At 37.2% G+C, this 16,643-nt stretch overlaps 1 protein-coding gene across 1 annotated transcript in view; it reads left to right on the forward strand.

Annotated features, from left to right (window-relative positions):
• Nucleotides 1-1,405: 1,405 nt before the first annotated feature.
• RAB28 (RAB28, member RAS oncogene family) overlaps nt 1,406-16,643 on the forward strand; it is a gene marked incomplete at its 5' end in the record, with an annotated part of 39,101 nt that continues 23,863 nt past the window's right edge. The window contains one exon of the mRNA XM_009072280.1: nt 1,406-1,535. Coding sequence (XP_009070528.1) covers nt 1,406-1,535 — 130 coding nt within the window. The remainder of the gene's footprint in view (nt 1,536-16,643) is intronic.

Below are 16,643 nucleotides of genomic sequence, written 5' to 3' on the forward strand. Positions count from 1 at the left end.
TTCTAGTCTATCCTTTTTTTGAAGTTCAGTGTCCAAAGCTGGTTGCATTATTTCACCTGGAATGTTTCATGCCACTGCAATATTTGCAAAATAAGCTTGGCATATTCAACTGTGATCTATAACTCCTTGATCCTATAGTATAGAATCTGCAACAAAGCCAGGTGCTTCCTATTGTGCACTTGATTATTGCTTCCTTTGAACTTGTCATGGTATTTATTGAATTGCATCCTCTTATTTGTAGATTGTTTCTCATCATGTAATCTAAACTCTCCTCAAATAATCTTGCAGCTCTACCGATTTGTTGTCATATGTGAAATGAGTTAAATAAGTCTGCACTTTATTTCGTGATCTAAGATAACTCCTTGTGAACCTATCCGTTAAAGCTGGGCCCAGACAAATGCCTGAAAAAACTTGACTTGAAAAATCTTTTCTATTGACATTAACGCATTGAGTTGACTAATTTTGTAGGCATTGTATTGGTTTTTTGGCATATTTGTGAAAATATTACATGAGGAACAGTGTGCAGTGTTTTTTTCCATGTGTGAACTCCATGAGAACAAATGCAACTGAAGCCAATCCTGACTTTATTCCTCTTTTGCAAGGTATTTTCTTTATTAAGGTGTAGTGGAAAGCAGGGGCAGAAGACTCAATAGTTGAGACTTGAGAGCTGATCTTAGGCTTGTGGAGGAGACAAGGAGAACATCTGGGCTGTTAATAGGCTGTGCTTTATCATACTGGACACTAGTCCTGAGAAATCTTGAGTAATGTCTGCTCTGATTATTTGTTACCTGTAGCTTGGCCCAAAACCTCAGAAATATATGGGACTCCCTTCTTGGCTTCTGACCATGTCTTTAGTTTTCCTTTGAAAGTTTAAAGGTCACCAATACTTCTTGCTTGTCTTTTACAACACTGAAGGAAGGGAATCTCCTGGAAAGCCAGCAGAGACATGACAGTCAGACAATGTGCTGAAATGTACAATTGAACTGTTTTTTTCTTTTATTTTCAGAAAAAAGGGGAGCAGTGAAACTACAACTATATTAGCTGAAGTAAAAGTCCTTCTCCAGGGCAGTTTTAATTCGTGTGAAATGCCTTTTGGGTTTATCATAAAGCATATGTCGTTTGTTAAATTTCTAATGTCACTAACTATGTTCTTTACTGCATTGCCATTTTTTTCCCTGTCCTTGTAGTTCAGTTAACATGTCAATTTGGAACACATGGAATGAAGGATAAATACTGTAATAATGTGTATACTACAGAAATTTGCAATCCCTTTATTCCTCAAAAGATATGATGCCATTATTTGTTAATGCTCTATTTGATGATAATAATTTACACTGATGCAAATTTTACCATGTTAAAATATTTTTTACAATCTGTAACACTTTAAATATGTCTTTTTACTTAGGGCGTTCTCTTGGTTTACGATATTACTAATGGCCAGAGTTTTGAAAATTTAGAAGACTGGTATAATGTGGTAAAAAAAGTGAATGAAGAATCAGAAACACAGCCACTTGTGGCCTTGGTTGGAAATAAAAGTAAGTTACTCATATTTATTTATCAGTTGAAATACTCTGCATGTGGTTTGCTGTTGAAGCAATGACATAGGGCATATGTCTTTAGTCAAAGGAAACTAAATACTCTCTTGTGTGTTGTTGCTGTGTACAGATGACATCTTGGGTATACCTCAGGGTTCTGGCTCTGGGCAGTTACAGGACTTGCTGCATCATGCTTTGCCATGCCTGCAGCCTCTCTCCCTGTGTTGTCTTTGCTTGGAGAGCAGCACACAGGATTAGAGATCACTCACCCATGTTTGAATTTGATAGGGCTGCAGGATCTAGCCATGGCATGTGTCTGGAATGGTCAACTGGGAAGCAATCCTGGATGTAGTAACAGGTATATTTCATGGTTCTGTATGTCAAGAGAATGCTAAGTTAAGTACTGGTATATATTTAAAATAACTACTCTGTGCACTAGGCGTAATCCTTATGCTTGTTAGACTTTTTTTGCATGCTGTCTGTAGTTTTGCACGAGGTGACTTCCTGCTGTTTTGAGACTTTTTTAACCTGTACTCTTTTTGATCACATTTGAAGTGTGCTTGTTTCTGTGGCTAATACCACTTCATTTGCACTGGAAATTGGGGAGTAAACCTTACTATTAAAATTAACAATTGCTCTTGAGTTTTGATGCAATAACTTAAAACCTTTCTAGCTATGTTGCTGTCAAATGCTTTGACTTATATTGTACAGGATAGAATAAATGAATGGTTATCAAGTGAATGAATTGTGTTTTGTGCACTTTGGATCTTTGCTTAAATTTGGTACTGATAAAGTCCAGTAATCACAATGGATCTTCTAGTCATTAAGTGTGAATTAGAGAGGGTTTACTGTGTTTTGGATGAGTGATGTGTTCCCTTCCTTTCTACCTTGACTACTTTATATATTTTCTTCTGCACTAATCTGTAAGCAGTCTCCTCAAGTGTCGTACCAACATTTTCAGTGGATATATTGTAAACAAAAATTAACCCAGGTTGCTTGGGAGCTACACTCATTTTGATTTATAGCTACTGAGATGGTCTCAGGGAGGTGGTTATCTGTAGCTTACATAGGGGGTAGGAATTATCAGGTACCAGTGTATAGTGGCTAGATGAATGATTTCTGTTCTTAGAGATATTAACCAGATCCACTCCTCAATAAAGACTAATAACTCAGATTTTTAAACAGTGTTCATGACAGATGAGGGCACCAAGGAGAATGCATCAACACTAATTAAGAATGTTGACCGTTTGTTCGTCTTAGCCATGATTAATTGATCTTGGAGTGCTATCTCTGAACAGGAAGTGGTGTGCTGTTACACTGTGAAGTTTAAAGGTTACGTTTTAGTGTACCCTTTAACTTGCCTTTACATACAACATAAAATGTTTTTGGCTATCTTATCTGAGTGCAGAAAGAAACATTTTCCAGCCCAGATACGAATGAATGTTTGGTGTACTGTGCACTAACGTGAGTCTGGCTGGTAGTGGGACATGCCCAGTCTGCTGTTGGACTCTGTTGCTGCCTTAGATACTTACTCTCCTCAGTTGTACTCAGAAAATTTTTTCATTAATACTCATTTTGAGATTCTGGCTTATTAAAATTCAGAGCTATGCATTCATTCTCTTGTTCCTCACAATCTCCCCCAGCTGTTTTCTCGTTTCCTGTTGGCTTACACTTGTTAGGTCCTTCACCTGTAATTAAGACAAGTGTTGAGTAGTTAATGCAAAGACTCCTGTTCTTTTGAGTCTTCTGCCTGATTAAACTGAAGTTTCTGTATGCCTGAAAGCAGGTCAAGTCACCTGAGCCTCACGCATGCTCCTGGGATTGGAGGGTAAACTACCTACATGTAGAGACTCCCTTAAAAAGAAGACCTTGTCCTGTGCTACAGTCAATTTACCAACTCATTTGAATAAATATAGAATGATAGCCTGTTTAAAAATATGTATAGAATGTTTGCCTCAACAAACTCGCAAGATTAATAGAAAATTGCAGTCTTACGGATTTGGTTATTTTAATGGTTGGGTAACTTTATTAAAAATTATTTTTAACAAGAAACTTGAATTAATGAAAGGGAAAAATCACAGGTGAAAATGATCTTTTATTCATCATAGTATTAGATTTCCAGCCCAGTGTCTGACTGCTCTGTATTACTTTAGGAATGGGAACAACCTAGAAACATACATATTTTTTGAGTGAGAAAATAACCTTGCTTGTTTGAGAAAGCATCTGCCTAGCAAGAATTTGATCCTAAATCATGCTTGGCTTAACATTAATGGTGCTGGGTACCATCCATGCTGAAGAAGTCTATTTAATTATGTCTGTTAAGTTGCCACGTGGGCAAGTCTACTAAACTGTGATACATAAACAGAGCCTGAGCCTCAAGTGCTGTTCTTTAGAAAGGATCTGAGCTCACAGAACATTACACCAAACAAAAGAAGAAAGGTTTATTGCTGTTGTGTAGTATTTACTTTGCCATATTCCATTGGCTGGGAAGTGAAAACACCTGGCAGGCAACATCACAAGGATCTGCACATATGTACTCCGTTCTGGCTCCAGTCTCCATGTGATCTGCTGTGATAAATGTATCTGTTACATCTGGTTGCAGATCAGCCCATGTTTTATTTGGACCTTTTTTCAGAATCCTTCATAAAATGGTGCCTTGGATGGGAAACCACAGTGGATGCAGAAGCTGCTAAGTAACCTGGTTAAAGGCAAATTTGTAGACTTCTGGACTTTCTTCCTGTGCTGCAACCATTACTGAAGCATGTATACAGGACAGGTTTTGATGGTGGCTCTCAAAAGCCAAGTGGCCTCTGCTAGAGTAGCCCTACACACTCCCCAAAAAAAGAGAGTAGAAAGGGGAAATATTTTATCGTGCTGCTTAAATGATAGCTAGTAATCCATATCATAATTTTCTGCCCTGCCTGCATTAAGCCCAGGCAGCATTAGTTAGTATGGGGTTTGCTTTTTGATTTGTGTTCTGCTGCAGTGTGGGTTCAGTACAGGGGTGGTGAAGCTGAAAAATATATATGACTTGCCCACAGAAGTTAGATTACTGTTATACCACTTGTCTGAGTTTGAGATTTGTACACCTAGACAGAGCCCTGATATAATCAGGTATAATTCTGTGAAAATCAAGGAATTTGCCTTGGTTTGAACCAGGACAGTTTAGATATGTGCGAACTGTTTGTGGAAATTAATGTTTTCTCATTCAGATCAGACAATGCTTTAACAGAAAAGTGAGGATAGTCATGAACTAATGCAATTGATACAGTTCTTATAAGTTTTTATTTTAGTGACTATGAATAAACTGTTTTCTTCTTCCTACACTTCAGATCTTGAGGCTGCACTTCAGGATTTTGTTTTGTGTGCATAAGTTTTGCCTGCTAAGACCAACCAAGAACTAAGACCAAGTTCAAGGACCTGGTAGATGATTGTTAGTGTAGTTAGAAGTCAAACACCAGTGTGACAGAAGTGCCAGTAAATAATATATTCTCATTCCCTAACAGTTATGCTTAAATTCAGAAAAATCTTTAAAGATGTCATTGAAAAATGGAAATAGACGTAAACTGTTTAAATACAAAGGTTAGAACAGTGTATGTATGATATTTTTATAATAATACACAAATGAAATGCTGAGAGATCTCTTACTGTTTCCATGGATTTTGTCTGTAGTTTATTTAGTGATGTAGACATACGTCCAATAAAAAAGATGCTCCATAAACTATAGTCCAGGCTGAATGTGCTTCTGTTTTTGGTTTAGGTAGAAATGTTTTTTCTGGCTACGTCCTTCATACTTAGGTCTTCTTACAACAAATGGAAAGCCCTTAATTGTACCTAAGGGAATAGTTAATCTACGGTGGACATATGGTGGACAAAAGCTGAGTCTAGTAAATGAAAAAAATTATAAACAGAAAATGTGTGAATGTCTGCACAGTCTGAGAGTCATGGGAGATATTGTGCTGTTGGATTGTAGCTTATTTTAAGTTAACTTGCTATTCTTTTCTGTGAGTATATTAATGGAAGTCAGTGCAGCATAAAATACGTAGTTTTAAACCCAATCAAATTCATGTCTCTTTTACTGGATTGAAAACAATACCTATTTCTAAGATGGGACAGAATTTCTTTCCTTTGCAAGTTGCCCTGCTCCCACCTTTGCCATACAGCATAAATGCAATTTGATTTCATTAGTGGAGGGAGGCTCTCTGAAATTTTTTAGAGTTGTGACATTTGATTGGGGGCAGTTAATCAGTGTTAACCCTGAGCAGCTCTTGGGCTTTATGGATTCAAGCATTATATGTGGTTGCACTGCTCCAGCAAAAGGTTAAGTATTAATGGAAAATGTTCACAGCTCTTTTACTCAAAGAAAACATGTTACTTGTAAGTTTTCTTTTGATTTTACTTTTACAGTTACATTGAATGTCTTCATTCATTTAGCCATCCATAAAGCAAATATTGTTGCACATGCAGTGGATAATAAGTCTTTTTAGGACTACTTGTGTGGTATGTCACAGATCATTAACTGCAAGTAACCACCTGACTTGAGGGAAGTCTGGAAGCATCATTACAGTGAAATAAGCTTTTATTTCTGTATCACTGCAGCACATTGATTTGTAGGAATGTCTCCATTAGCTACTGTGGAAATATATTCTCATATATTATTACTGAAGGAAGTTGATGAGAGAGGATAACCAAGTTTCAAGTGTGAATAGGGCATTAGTATTAGGATTTTGGACAAAGTGGGTAAAAAGGCAAGTGCTATTCTAGCATAATTTTCTATTTAAAAGCTAGATAAGTCAGTAAACTAATATTTTTGTAAAGCTTCACAATTTCAGAGTTAGGCTAATAAATACAGTAACAGTTGTATGGTGTTTATGTGTACTCTGCAACTTCAACTGAAATGCTTATGGTAATTGAATATGTTTACTACTCTGAACAGGCAGAAAGTGTGGAAGAGAAATTTCTTCTTAATCAGCAGGGACAGCTTAAGCTTTTTCTATTTATTTCAGTGAACCAAAAAGATTTAAGGCTTCTATTGGAAGTAGCTGGTAATTGTTCCACCTCAGTTTTGAGGATGAAGGTACCTTCACTACCTTAGTGCTATAGGATGAACTATGTGCATGGAGATTTAAGAATGAAGAAGAAAAATTAGGGCAATGCATTACATGTATGTTTAAAAATGGTGTAACTGCCAGGACATCATCGTGTTTATTGAGGATTTGCAAGGGAAGTGGAAATTAATGGTACTATTTCAAGTTTAGTCCACAGTTACAGCTCCATACATGAGACATTCTGAATTTATGCTGCCCATTTGAGTATAGGAACACACAAACTCTGCTAAATGTATGGCTTTTTTGATAGAGCATTAGGCATATTAATGCCTTCAAGACATTAAACACTTATGGTTATGAATTCTTCATTGTTCCAGTATTTGAGATGGTAAGTCTTGGTGCTAATTGTGCTGTGTTTTCTTTCTGGAGTCTACTCGATTTTATAGGTCAGGTTTGTGTTTGTGGTTTTTTTTTTTTTGGAGGGGAGAAATAGTATTTGCAAAAAAATAAAATTGTGTGTGTAATATGAGACTGTGGCTACCATGGGAGTAATTACTAAGCCAGTATCAAATTTGGATCTTAATAGTTCACTGAGAGAAGCCAGGTAGTTTAAATGAAGACAGCATTGTTGTTATTGTTATTTGCACTCTGTGCTTCCAGCCCTCATGATATGGGGGATAACCTCAAAATATGTTTGTTTTCAAAGGAGAGATCTACGATTTTGTAGCCCTATATTCAGTTAAAATCAGTTAAAAATCAATTAAGTTTTGCTGAAATGTGATGATTTAGGAGGTGGAGTGCAGTGATGGTGAATGGTAAATTGGTAATCTAATTTGTTTATTTGAAATAAGGTCTTAGAAGACCTTATGTACATTGTACATAGTTTCTGTTTTAAAAATACTGAGTCTGCTATGAAACTTTGATTATATACTTTTGCTTTTTTAGTTAATTTTTTTTTGCAGAAGTAGTGCTTAAGATAAAAATTTTTGTGGTTTACATAGAGGTAAATTTAGAGCACATTTAGTGAGCTCCTCCAGGCTTTCTCTCATATTTTCGTGAGTAGCCCCTACATTATAATATTCTTTTGGATTGCATTTTTAAATCTGTATTCTCTGTGTTTTTTCTTTTGCTGTAAGTGTTGTCCTATATGTTTACTTATGTGCCATAACAGGAATATATCATACTAATATAATACTAGTGATTATAGAATTCATTAAAGATTTGAAATTTTTGTACAGAAAGAGGAATAACATTACCTCTTTCTGACACTGACCAGAGAACTCAGTCCTGAGCATTCCCATGCAATAGCATTAGAAAACTGCCATCAGGACCATTGCTCTTTTGTTTCATATGCTAAACAAACATCAATTCAAAAGAAGCTACAGATTAAACAGTTGAATGGAACACACAGAAGAGTAAGCCTTGAGAAAGGCTTGCTTGGGAAAAATACTGGGATATAATTTTGCATATCGAAGGCAACTTTAAATTGTTGGACTTTGCAATCAAACTTTTCTTTTGGTAGGTAATTTAGAGTGAAGGCTGGAAAACCTAAGATTTGTACAGATATTTGTACCTTTGATATTGTGGGCAGAAAGAGAGACCCTCAGTTGCTAAAAACTTAGTTTATAGATTTATAGGAGACTTTGAAAAGTAAGTTGCTGCAGGCATGCAGAAGGAAGAAAGCAGTGTCTAGGAGTTGTTGCTCAGCCTGTTAAGTTGAACTGTTTCAAAAATATTTTTATCTTCTGCTCTTGGCATCCAAAACGGCATTTTAAGAGTCTACTTCTCAGTCCCCTTCCAAAGCATTATGGAAAAGCTTGAAGTATTTTGGTATGGAGATGGCACTGCTGTCTTATGGGATGTGCAGTGCTGATGCTTCTCCTCATTCTTCATTCTCCTACAGGCTAAGTTCCAGATGCTATGGATAGAAAAGCTGGTTTTGTTTTTGTTTTGTTTTTCCTGTTATGTCTTCCATGATGTAGGTCTGTCTTCCTCTTAGGTGTGAGAGGGTAAGACATCATGGATACTGCCCAACTGGCAAATCACAGAATCACAGAATGAGTCAGGTTGGAAGGGACCACAATGGGTCATCTGGTCTGGTCCCCCTGCTTGAGCAGGGCCATCCTAGAGCACAAGGCTCAGGATTGTGTCCAGATGGTTCTTGACTTCCCAGTGAGGGAGAATCCATGACCTCTCTGGGCAATCTGTTCCAGTGCTCAGTGACTCGCAAATCCAAACTTGAGAGAAAATAACAGTGTAAGACAGACAAAAAACCCCTTCCATGAAGTACCATACTGATCTTTCTGAATCAAATTGTTTGGTTCTCTTGCTTGGAATTTTTGTAGGGTGTGAGTTGTATATGGAAAAAGGAAATCTTTTTGAGCAGAAAAATTGATTTTCAGTGTAATAAAAAAAACCCTTAGTAGTTCTGAATGATGTTTCTGGACTGTAGAGACTTTCCAGAGGTTTTAAGTTTGATTCATTGTTTAATTCTAAGAACACTGTTGTGGTAGTTTATTTTAATAACACTACATGCAGATAATGGAGGAAAAAAGCCTAGTCTGGTTGTATTATAATTCTGTGAAGTTAAAAATGGTTCTGTATTAAGTATACTGACAGTTCTTTCACAGTAACATTCAGTAAACAATACTTTAAAGAAAATTTCTAGAAACCACTGTATAAAGCAGTTCTAAAATATTTTGTTTCTTAATTTGTCTCCAGCTATACAGTAGAAGTAAAGGAAACAATGTAATGAAAGAATAAAGAACAGTCGTTGCAGAGATCTAATATACCTCATAAGTAATCATTTAGCAATTTGCCTGGTCTGGCTTTTTAAAATACATGTGTTAAAGATGACCTCCTCTTACACCATAACTTTTGTAGTTTTATGTTGGGAATGGTGTATACAAAAGTGTTTTAGAGAATGGTTACTGGTGTAGTTGCATGTTTCAGTGGTTGATCACTAGGGCAATAATGCTGGTTTCTGAGCACAGCCAGTACTTTTTCCAGCTGCTTTATAGTGATATCTTGAAGCTTAAAATGTAATCTATATGGGTAAGCCACAAAAGCCACTATATATTAAAGCAGACTCTGACAGTAAATCAAAATTGAACAGCTGGCAACACTACTAAAGTCATAAACTTATTTATTAAAAAAACTAAACAGAAGAATTATATTAAAAAGAGAAGAATATGTTCTACAGACCAGTGGATATAGCTTAAAACCTGGAAAGTGCTGCAGATTAAGGGCCCAATTTATGAACATCTGTTCTGGCAGTTTCTGTGAGATTCTCATGTTCTTTACAATAAAAGTGTGAAACATGTTTTTCCCCCCATACTAATCATGCTTTTCTGCAGTTCATAAAACTCGCATCGAGCCTTATGCAACTGGGCCTGTCTGCTTTACACACTGGCAGAGTAATTACTATTCATGAAAGAGTACTATAGCAACATTGCAGTCCCACCATGTGCACTTATCCTCACTTGTTCCAAGCTGTCTCATTGCCTTCAAAAGCAGCGAAAGAACACTGAAGTTTCCTTCATATATTTAAACTTAGAGCATGGCAACCAACTGAGCAGGACACCAGAAAGCAAAACGGACAGAAAAATATCTTGTGCATGGTTTCTCTAAAATGGAAGCATACTTACAAATCCATTGGTTTGGTCTTTCACAGTCACCTAAGCAACTGTTAACTCCCCTCATCCCTTAAATTTGAAATAAACGATCATAGAATGATTATTTTAATGACAATGTTTACGCTAAGTAGTACTCTACACTGTTGTCATATTGATGGGTATGTCAGGATAAGCTTTAGGATTTGATCTACTTTGAGAGGGAACTGAAAAGTCATAAATTTAAAACGAGTGTCTAGCTCCAGTGTCAGTGGTATTGTTTTACCTTTGACGTCAGTGTGACCAAGATTTGTTTCAGAGGTTTTAGCCACAAGCCTCATTTTATAATCAGGCTTGATCTGCACAGCACAGGTCATAATATTTTGTTCTATTGCTTCATGTCTAGTCATTCAGACTGAACTAGAACAGATTATTTTGAAAGGCCATCAGTTTTTCTCTCAAGCAATATGGACTGTACTGACATTCCAAGCCCTTCTGCCTTTAGGAAACAACGTCAGGTTCCCAACAAAATCAATGATTCAGAAACCAAGGTGCACAGGGAACACTGAGCAAACATGCAGTAAAATCTCTTTCCTCATCCTGAGTAGATTACATTGCTTTATTGATGAAAATGGTTATGCTTTCTTTCCATTTGAATTTGATTACTTTCACTGTGTTATGCCTTATTTATTAGGTTGCAGAACCACATGCTTTTATAGTTGTTTAACCTGAGGGGAACACTTCCAGCTAAGAATTCTCAGGACAGGAAAATCTATGTGCTCCTTTTGGGAGCTAGCTTCTCATATGTTCAGGCTCATACTGACTGGCAGCAGGGAAAGAAAGGATTTCTGATATCCTTTGGACAAAGAAATATCTCAGAGTAGCAAGGCATTTTCTGTTTCCATACCTTCAATTTCTGAGCATTTTATAGGGTGGGTGTATCTCTCCCATTGGTAGTGTGTATCCATTTCTGAAGTTGCTTGGCCAGTTTTTTCCAGCTCACTTGTGGGATATTAAGGCACAGTTTATTTCTGTGAAATGTATATTGATCACTGACAGGTCCTTTTGTCTTTTCAGTGAGTGATGCTTTTATAATTGGTTTCTGTATATTTGTAGTGCTGAGGACAGTAGTATTAGGAACTAAACAAAAAGTGACTTATAACCACTTTGCAGTTATGGAAATTGAATTTCCTCTCTATGAAACGTGAATTGGTGCACTAGGAATCATTTTATCTGCAAGTGATGTACAGTATATTGATCTCAGTTCTTAAAGCATGGTGGTTGGTTTTCTTTGTAGAAGGCTCAAAACCATTAACGCTGTATTTATTATATTAGTGTGTTTGCTGTATCAGTGTCTGGTAAACTTGTATTTGCTACTTTTCATGTGTTCATGTGTTTTCAAGTGCACAAATGTAGTTTATGTGCACCTGCATAAAATGTTTCACTTGTGACTTGGGTTTCATTTGACTGTGCCTTGAATTCAGCAAAGAACTAAACCAACAGAAATCAGGGCTTCATGTCATCAAAGACAATATCAAGTTATGTCCCAGAGGAACACTAGGCAAGGATCCAGATTGTAGTGCTTTTTATTGTACCTGACTAGAATATTCTGGATTCATGGTTTTGATTAGTTCAGATTTTCATATTTATTCTGAGTAGTTCATTTCTCCACCTTGAGTCTCTTGTACCTGGGTGGACACGGGAGGCAAACAAATGATTCCATTACTATCATTTTCTACCTGCCTCCCTCTGTTAGGCTCTGCTGTCCAGGCTGGATTACATGTCTCTCTTCTTCCACTTCTTCTCCATTCTCTTTACACTACTTCCTTGTGCTTGGTGTAAAGGCAGTGCTCTTGATGTTGCTGGTTTTCTTTTTCATCCATAGATGATCTAGGAGTGTTGCTTTGTCAGCCTGATATGGACACCAGTTTTTTGTTCTTTTTATTTAAAAAAATGCTGTTTTGAGAAGTGTGGTTTACTTTACATACTTTTTTAACTGTATTAAAATCTTATAGAAGTTCTAGCAGCTTCTTTGACTGAATAAACTTGATGGATGAACTACTAAAGTCTTTTTGGGTTAAATAGTAGCTCTACTAGAGTGCTGGAAAAGATTTCTCTTGGAGCTGTTACAGTCTACAGGGTACATAATCCACATGAATTAATGTGGCATTTCCTTCATAATCCTGTGAATTTGCTGCCTGAGAAATGCTTTAATGTTTTTCCTAAGAATTTTAATAGAAAAGACCCTTTAAATATGTGTTGATATCTAGAACTGTTATATTGTCATTGTGTGCTTTTGTGCTTAACATGTGCAAGTAGAAATAATCTATGGCATTTTTATTCTTTCTGTGGTTGGTTTGTTTGAGTCGATCATCTACTGCTATGCACTAAGTATTTTGGCCAAGAGGGCAGAAGTCTTGTGAGTGTGCTGGTGCTTAAAAATGTGGATTGCTGTCTGGTGGGATTTTCAAATGTAGTTAAACCATTGCCTAGTTGCCCAGTAGTTGCTTTGGTACTTTAGAAGTCCCTCTGGAATGCCTGATTGCATCTCTCAGTATCTCACCAATGTTGCAGATCTGACTCTAAATGTTTAATTATTCCAAGAAGACATCTAAGTGCAGGGGAAGTTAAATTCTTTTGAGAACCCAACCAGTAAAAATATGACAGTGTGTGAGCTAGTTCTGAGTCGTATCCCTGAGTTTTCTCCATGCATTGAATGAATTTGGAAATAATTGGAACCTGTGAAGCCACTTCATCCTGGAATTAACTTTAGGATTGCTCTGAAGGAAAAGCATAGCAGATATTCATATTCAATTATATTTGCAAAATACAATTGAGTTTAATTTTGGAAAATATTTCTGAAGAAACATAGAGTTAACTTCCCATTAGCTAATAAAATCACTTAAGTGTGGTGTGCACTTAGTGTTGTGAAACTTTCTCTGTGTGTTTACTCTAACTCACTTCTTGTTCTGGAATTCTTTTCCCTAGCATCAGCACAGCTGCATCATCCATTTCCATGGTCCTTTTAACCTCCGCTTTTAATTAAAAAAATATTAAATCAGATGCTGTTTAAAGCTTCCCGTTTAGTTTTGGGGAAAATAAAAGTTCACATCTAGCTCAGGCGTGTGTGAACAGCTGTTAAAAGCCACAAGCAAAACGATACTTATAAAAGTGGTGGGGGGAGTTTTAAGAGCAAGCTGCCAGTTTGACTGTACTTTTCAATAGCTCTTCACTTTCTGCCAAATGGTTTTAACAATAATTTTCTTTGAAAAAAAACCCTGTTTTATAGAACCAGCAGCCCAAGCAGTTAGGCCAGTGGTAATAGGAGGCAACTTGCCATTTCTCTTTAACTTTTTATGAAATTTTTCTTTGAATCTGAGGAAATTGCTCATTAGAGAGGTTGGAGGGGCTGATGTCCACCCGTGCCCACCCACCATGTAAGTACATCTGTCCCCATTTGATTCTAATGAGGGATCTTGTTCATTGAAATTCCCAAGTTCCAAGGCTAAGCATAGAAGGCTAATACTTCCCTTGTGCCATATCTTGCAGGCATTATAGTCCTGATCATGATTCAAGCATTTTGAGGTAATCATAGGATTTTTTTTTTGGTGCAGGTTACCAAATCTGACTAATCAGTTGCATAGAAACAGGCAGAGGTTTTATCAGATGTTGAATATTGAAAAGAAAGAGGAAAGATTTAGTCTGTTCCTTGTTCAATCCACCTTCTGTAAGGAGTTTTCAGAGTAAAATGTCCCCTATAAAGACAGACTGGGGAAGTTGGGACTGTTCAGCCTGGAGAAGAGAAGGTTGCATGGGGACCTGATAGTAGCCTATCTATCTGAAGGGGCTGCAGGGAAGCTGGAGAGGGACTCTTTGTTAGGAACTGCAGTGATAGCACAAGGGGTAACGGGTTCAAATTGAAGGAGGGGAAATTTAGGCTAGATACTAGGTAAAAGTTTCTTCCTGTGAGGGTGGTGAGATGCTGGAACAGGTTGCCCAGGGAGGCTGTGGCTGCCCCAACCCTGGCAGTGTTCTAAGCCAGGTTGGATAAAGCCTTGAGCAACCTGGTCTAGTGGGGAGGTGTCCCTGCCCAGGGCAGGGTAGGTTGTTACTAGATGATCTTTAAGGTCCATTTGAGCCCCTAAAATTCTATGAATCTATGAAAAATAAAAGTTCTTTCAAGAACATTTTATCTTTACTAATGCCAGGGGTGGTAGGTCTGTAGTATAAAGTGCTCTGTGACCTAATAACCATGTGTATGTATCTCTGGAATTCCTGTAGGCAATTTTCTTTGAGCCTGTCCTAGCTGCTTTTCCATAAGCAAAACACTGTCACTGCAAGGCCTTCCCAGATGTATGGTGGCAGTCTGGGCAGGTGTGACCTGTCCCACCAGGTTACACCATGGTAGAGGGACACTGAGTTCACTTAGTTTGAGCTTACTCTGTCAGTGTGCACTAATGCTCATTCAGAGCATGCATTGGGATGTGGAATTGCCTTCATACAGTTTGGAAGCCTGGCAGATACATGACTGAAGTCCTTGACTATTTTGTGTGGCATCAGAGTGATAATAATCATAGACGCTTTTGAAGTTTCTTCAAGCTGCAATTTTAATTTTTTTTTTCCAAATTGAGGTTGTTGAAGTGTCTGTTAGCTTTTAATCTTAGCAGATTTCAGCCTGTTGTAATTGGTACCATCACTGTCTTGGTCTTTGTTGCTTTCTTACACTTCTAGCTGCTGTGTTGGGGTTTCCATGCTTGTGTTACACCTTCAGTATCACTTTCACCCCCAACAGTACAGCCTGTGGTGTGCAGCCAAATGTTTTGGGTTTGAACATTCTGTATGGCTTTCATTTTACACATCTCTCTCTGCCATATACTGATGTTTCCTTTACAGGGGCAGCTGGTGAAGATGAGTTGGGTTGCAGTGTAAATTCTTTTAAAGTTATTTTGACATTGTGTTCTGCTTCTAAGTACATTATGACTCCATGTCATTACCAAGCAAGAACTAAAAAGCTTGTTTATTGCTCCCAGTTTCTTGGGTGTCTCATTTTTGTGTTGTTTAGTTAGAATTCCCCAAAACTTTCACAGTATCATTTCTGAAAGGAAAAGAAGAAACAATTAGGACAAATAAAATACCAAGTGAGTAATTTCCTTCTGACACAATGTGTATTCCTGGTGCCAAACTGTAAAGTTCTCATAAGACTGGGATTAGAATTTTGGGTATGAATCACAGAATTATCCTCAAGAATTGGGAAAAGTTTCAGTGATCCCAGTCTACACAGTGTATATAAGAGAGCAATAATGACCAGGGCAATGAAAAATTTTAGTAGATAATATCTTGGGGTTATTTACAAGGGACTTGTTAACTTCTTGACACATATTCTCCTTTTCTTTTTCAAACCCAGCAGAGGAAGTGTTGCTGGTCCTTGAGGACTCTGAACTGTAAAAAGGAGAGTGGGTTTAACTCTTTGAGGTCATGACTGACCAAATGATCTGCGAAAATACACTTTTGGCATCTAAGTTCTGCTGTGAGTCAGATGTAGCTGATTTCTCAAATTTCAGCAAAAATGGGATGAAAGAGAAACTCTTACAATTGCCTTTAGTTTTTAGGAAGTTTTAGAAAAGCATGTTTAAAAGTTTGCAAAAAAAAGTGTTCTAGCTGAACCTTAACTTGCTTGCTTAATATTTTCAAATTAAAGTGAATCCTGACACAAATTTATGAGAATGCATACATGTGTCCAAGTTCAGCTGTTCGTAGTGTTGTATTTTTCACAACACAGCCCAGTCTGAGGAGGTGGTTTTGTGATTGGCCTAACCCAGTTTTGCTTCTGTCATTTGCAGTGATGGTAGCACTGTACAGAGACTTGGTTCAGTTCATTGATCCAGCCATTGATCCTGTGACTAGATGATCTGTAAGGTCTGTTCCAATCCCTAAAATTCTGTGATTCCATGATTTGTAACAAATTGTGTGCAAAGTACTTCTCTTATTCCCTTGGGTCCTTTATGCATTATATAGCTTTTTAAGTCATGAACAAGGTTGTTAATGATTTTTGTTCAGTCTGTTGTAGGTAGCCTGATGATTTGGTTCATTTTCCTCATTTGTGACTGCTTAATGCTATAAAGATGCAATATTTGTATATTCTGTCTTACTGTGTCCACTATTTGATGCTTTTAATGTCTTTGGAAAAAGCTTTTGTGGCTTCTCCTCAGTGTCTCAGTTGATACTAGCCTTCTATTAAGCTAATAAAGTTCTGGACCACATGTTCACATCATGATAGAAATTTGTCAGGAAGAAATGACAAAAAATGACTCCTTCTACCTGGAGGCAAGAAGAGTTCTGCAGTACAACAATAAACCAACATCTGATGTGTTGGTTAAAGTTCAGGTTGGGGTTTTTTTGCCTTGGTAACTTGTTAGCAGTAATAAAATACGTGACTTGGCAAATGTGAA

Source organism: Acanthisitta chloris, unplaced genomic scaffold, assembly GCF_000695815.1.
Source record: "Acanthisitta chloris isolate BGI_N310 unplaced genomic scaffold, ASM69581v1 scaffold16653, whole genome shotgun sequence".
In the NCBI taxonomy this organism is placed as follows: domain Eukaryota; kingdom Metazoa; phylum Chordata; class Aves; order Passeriformes; family Acanthisittidae; genus Acanthisitta; species Acanthisitta chloris.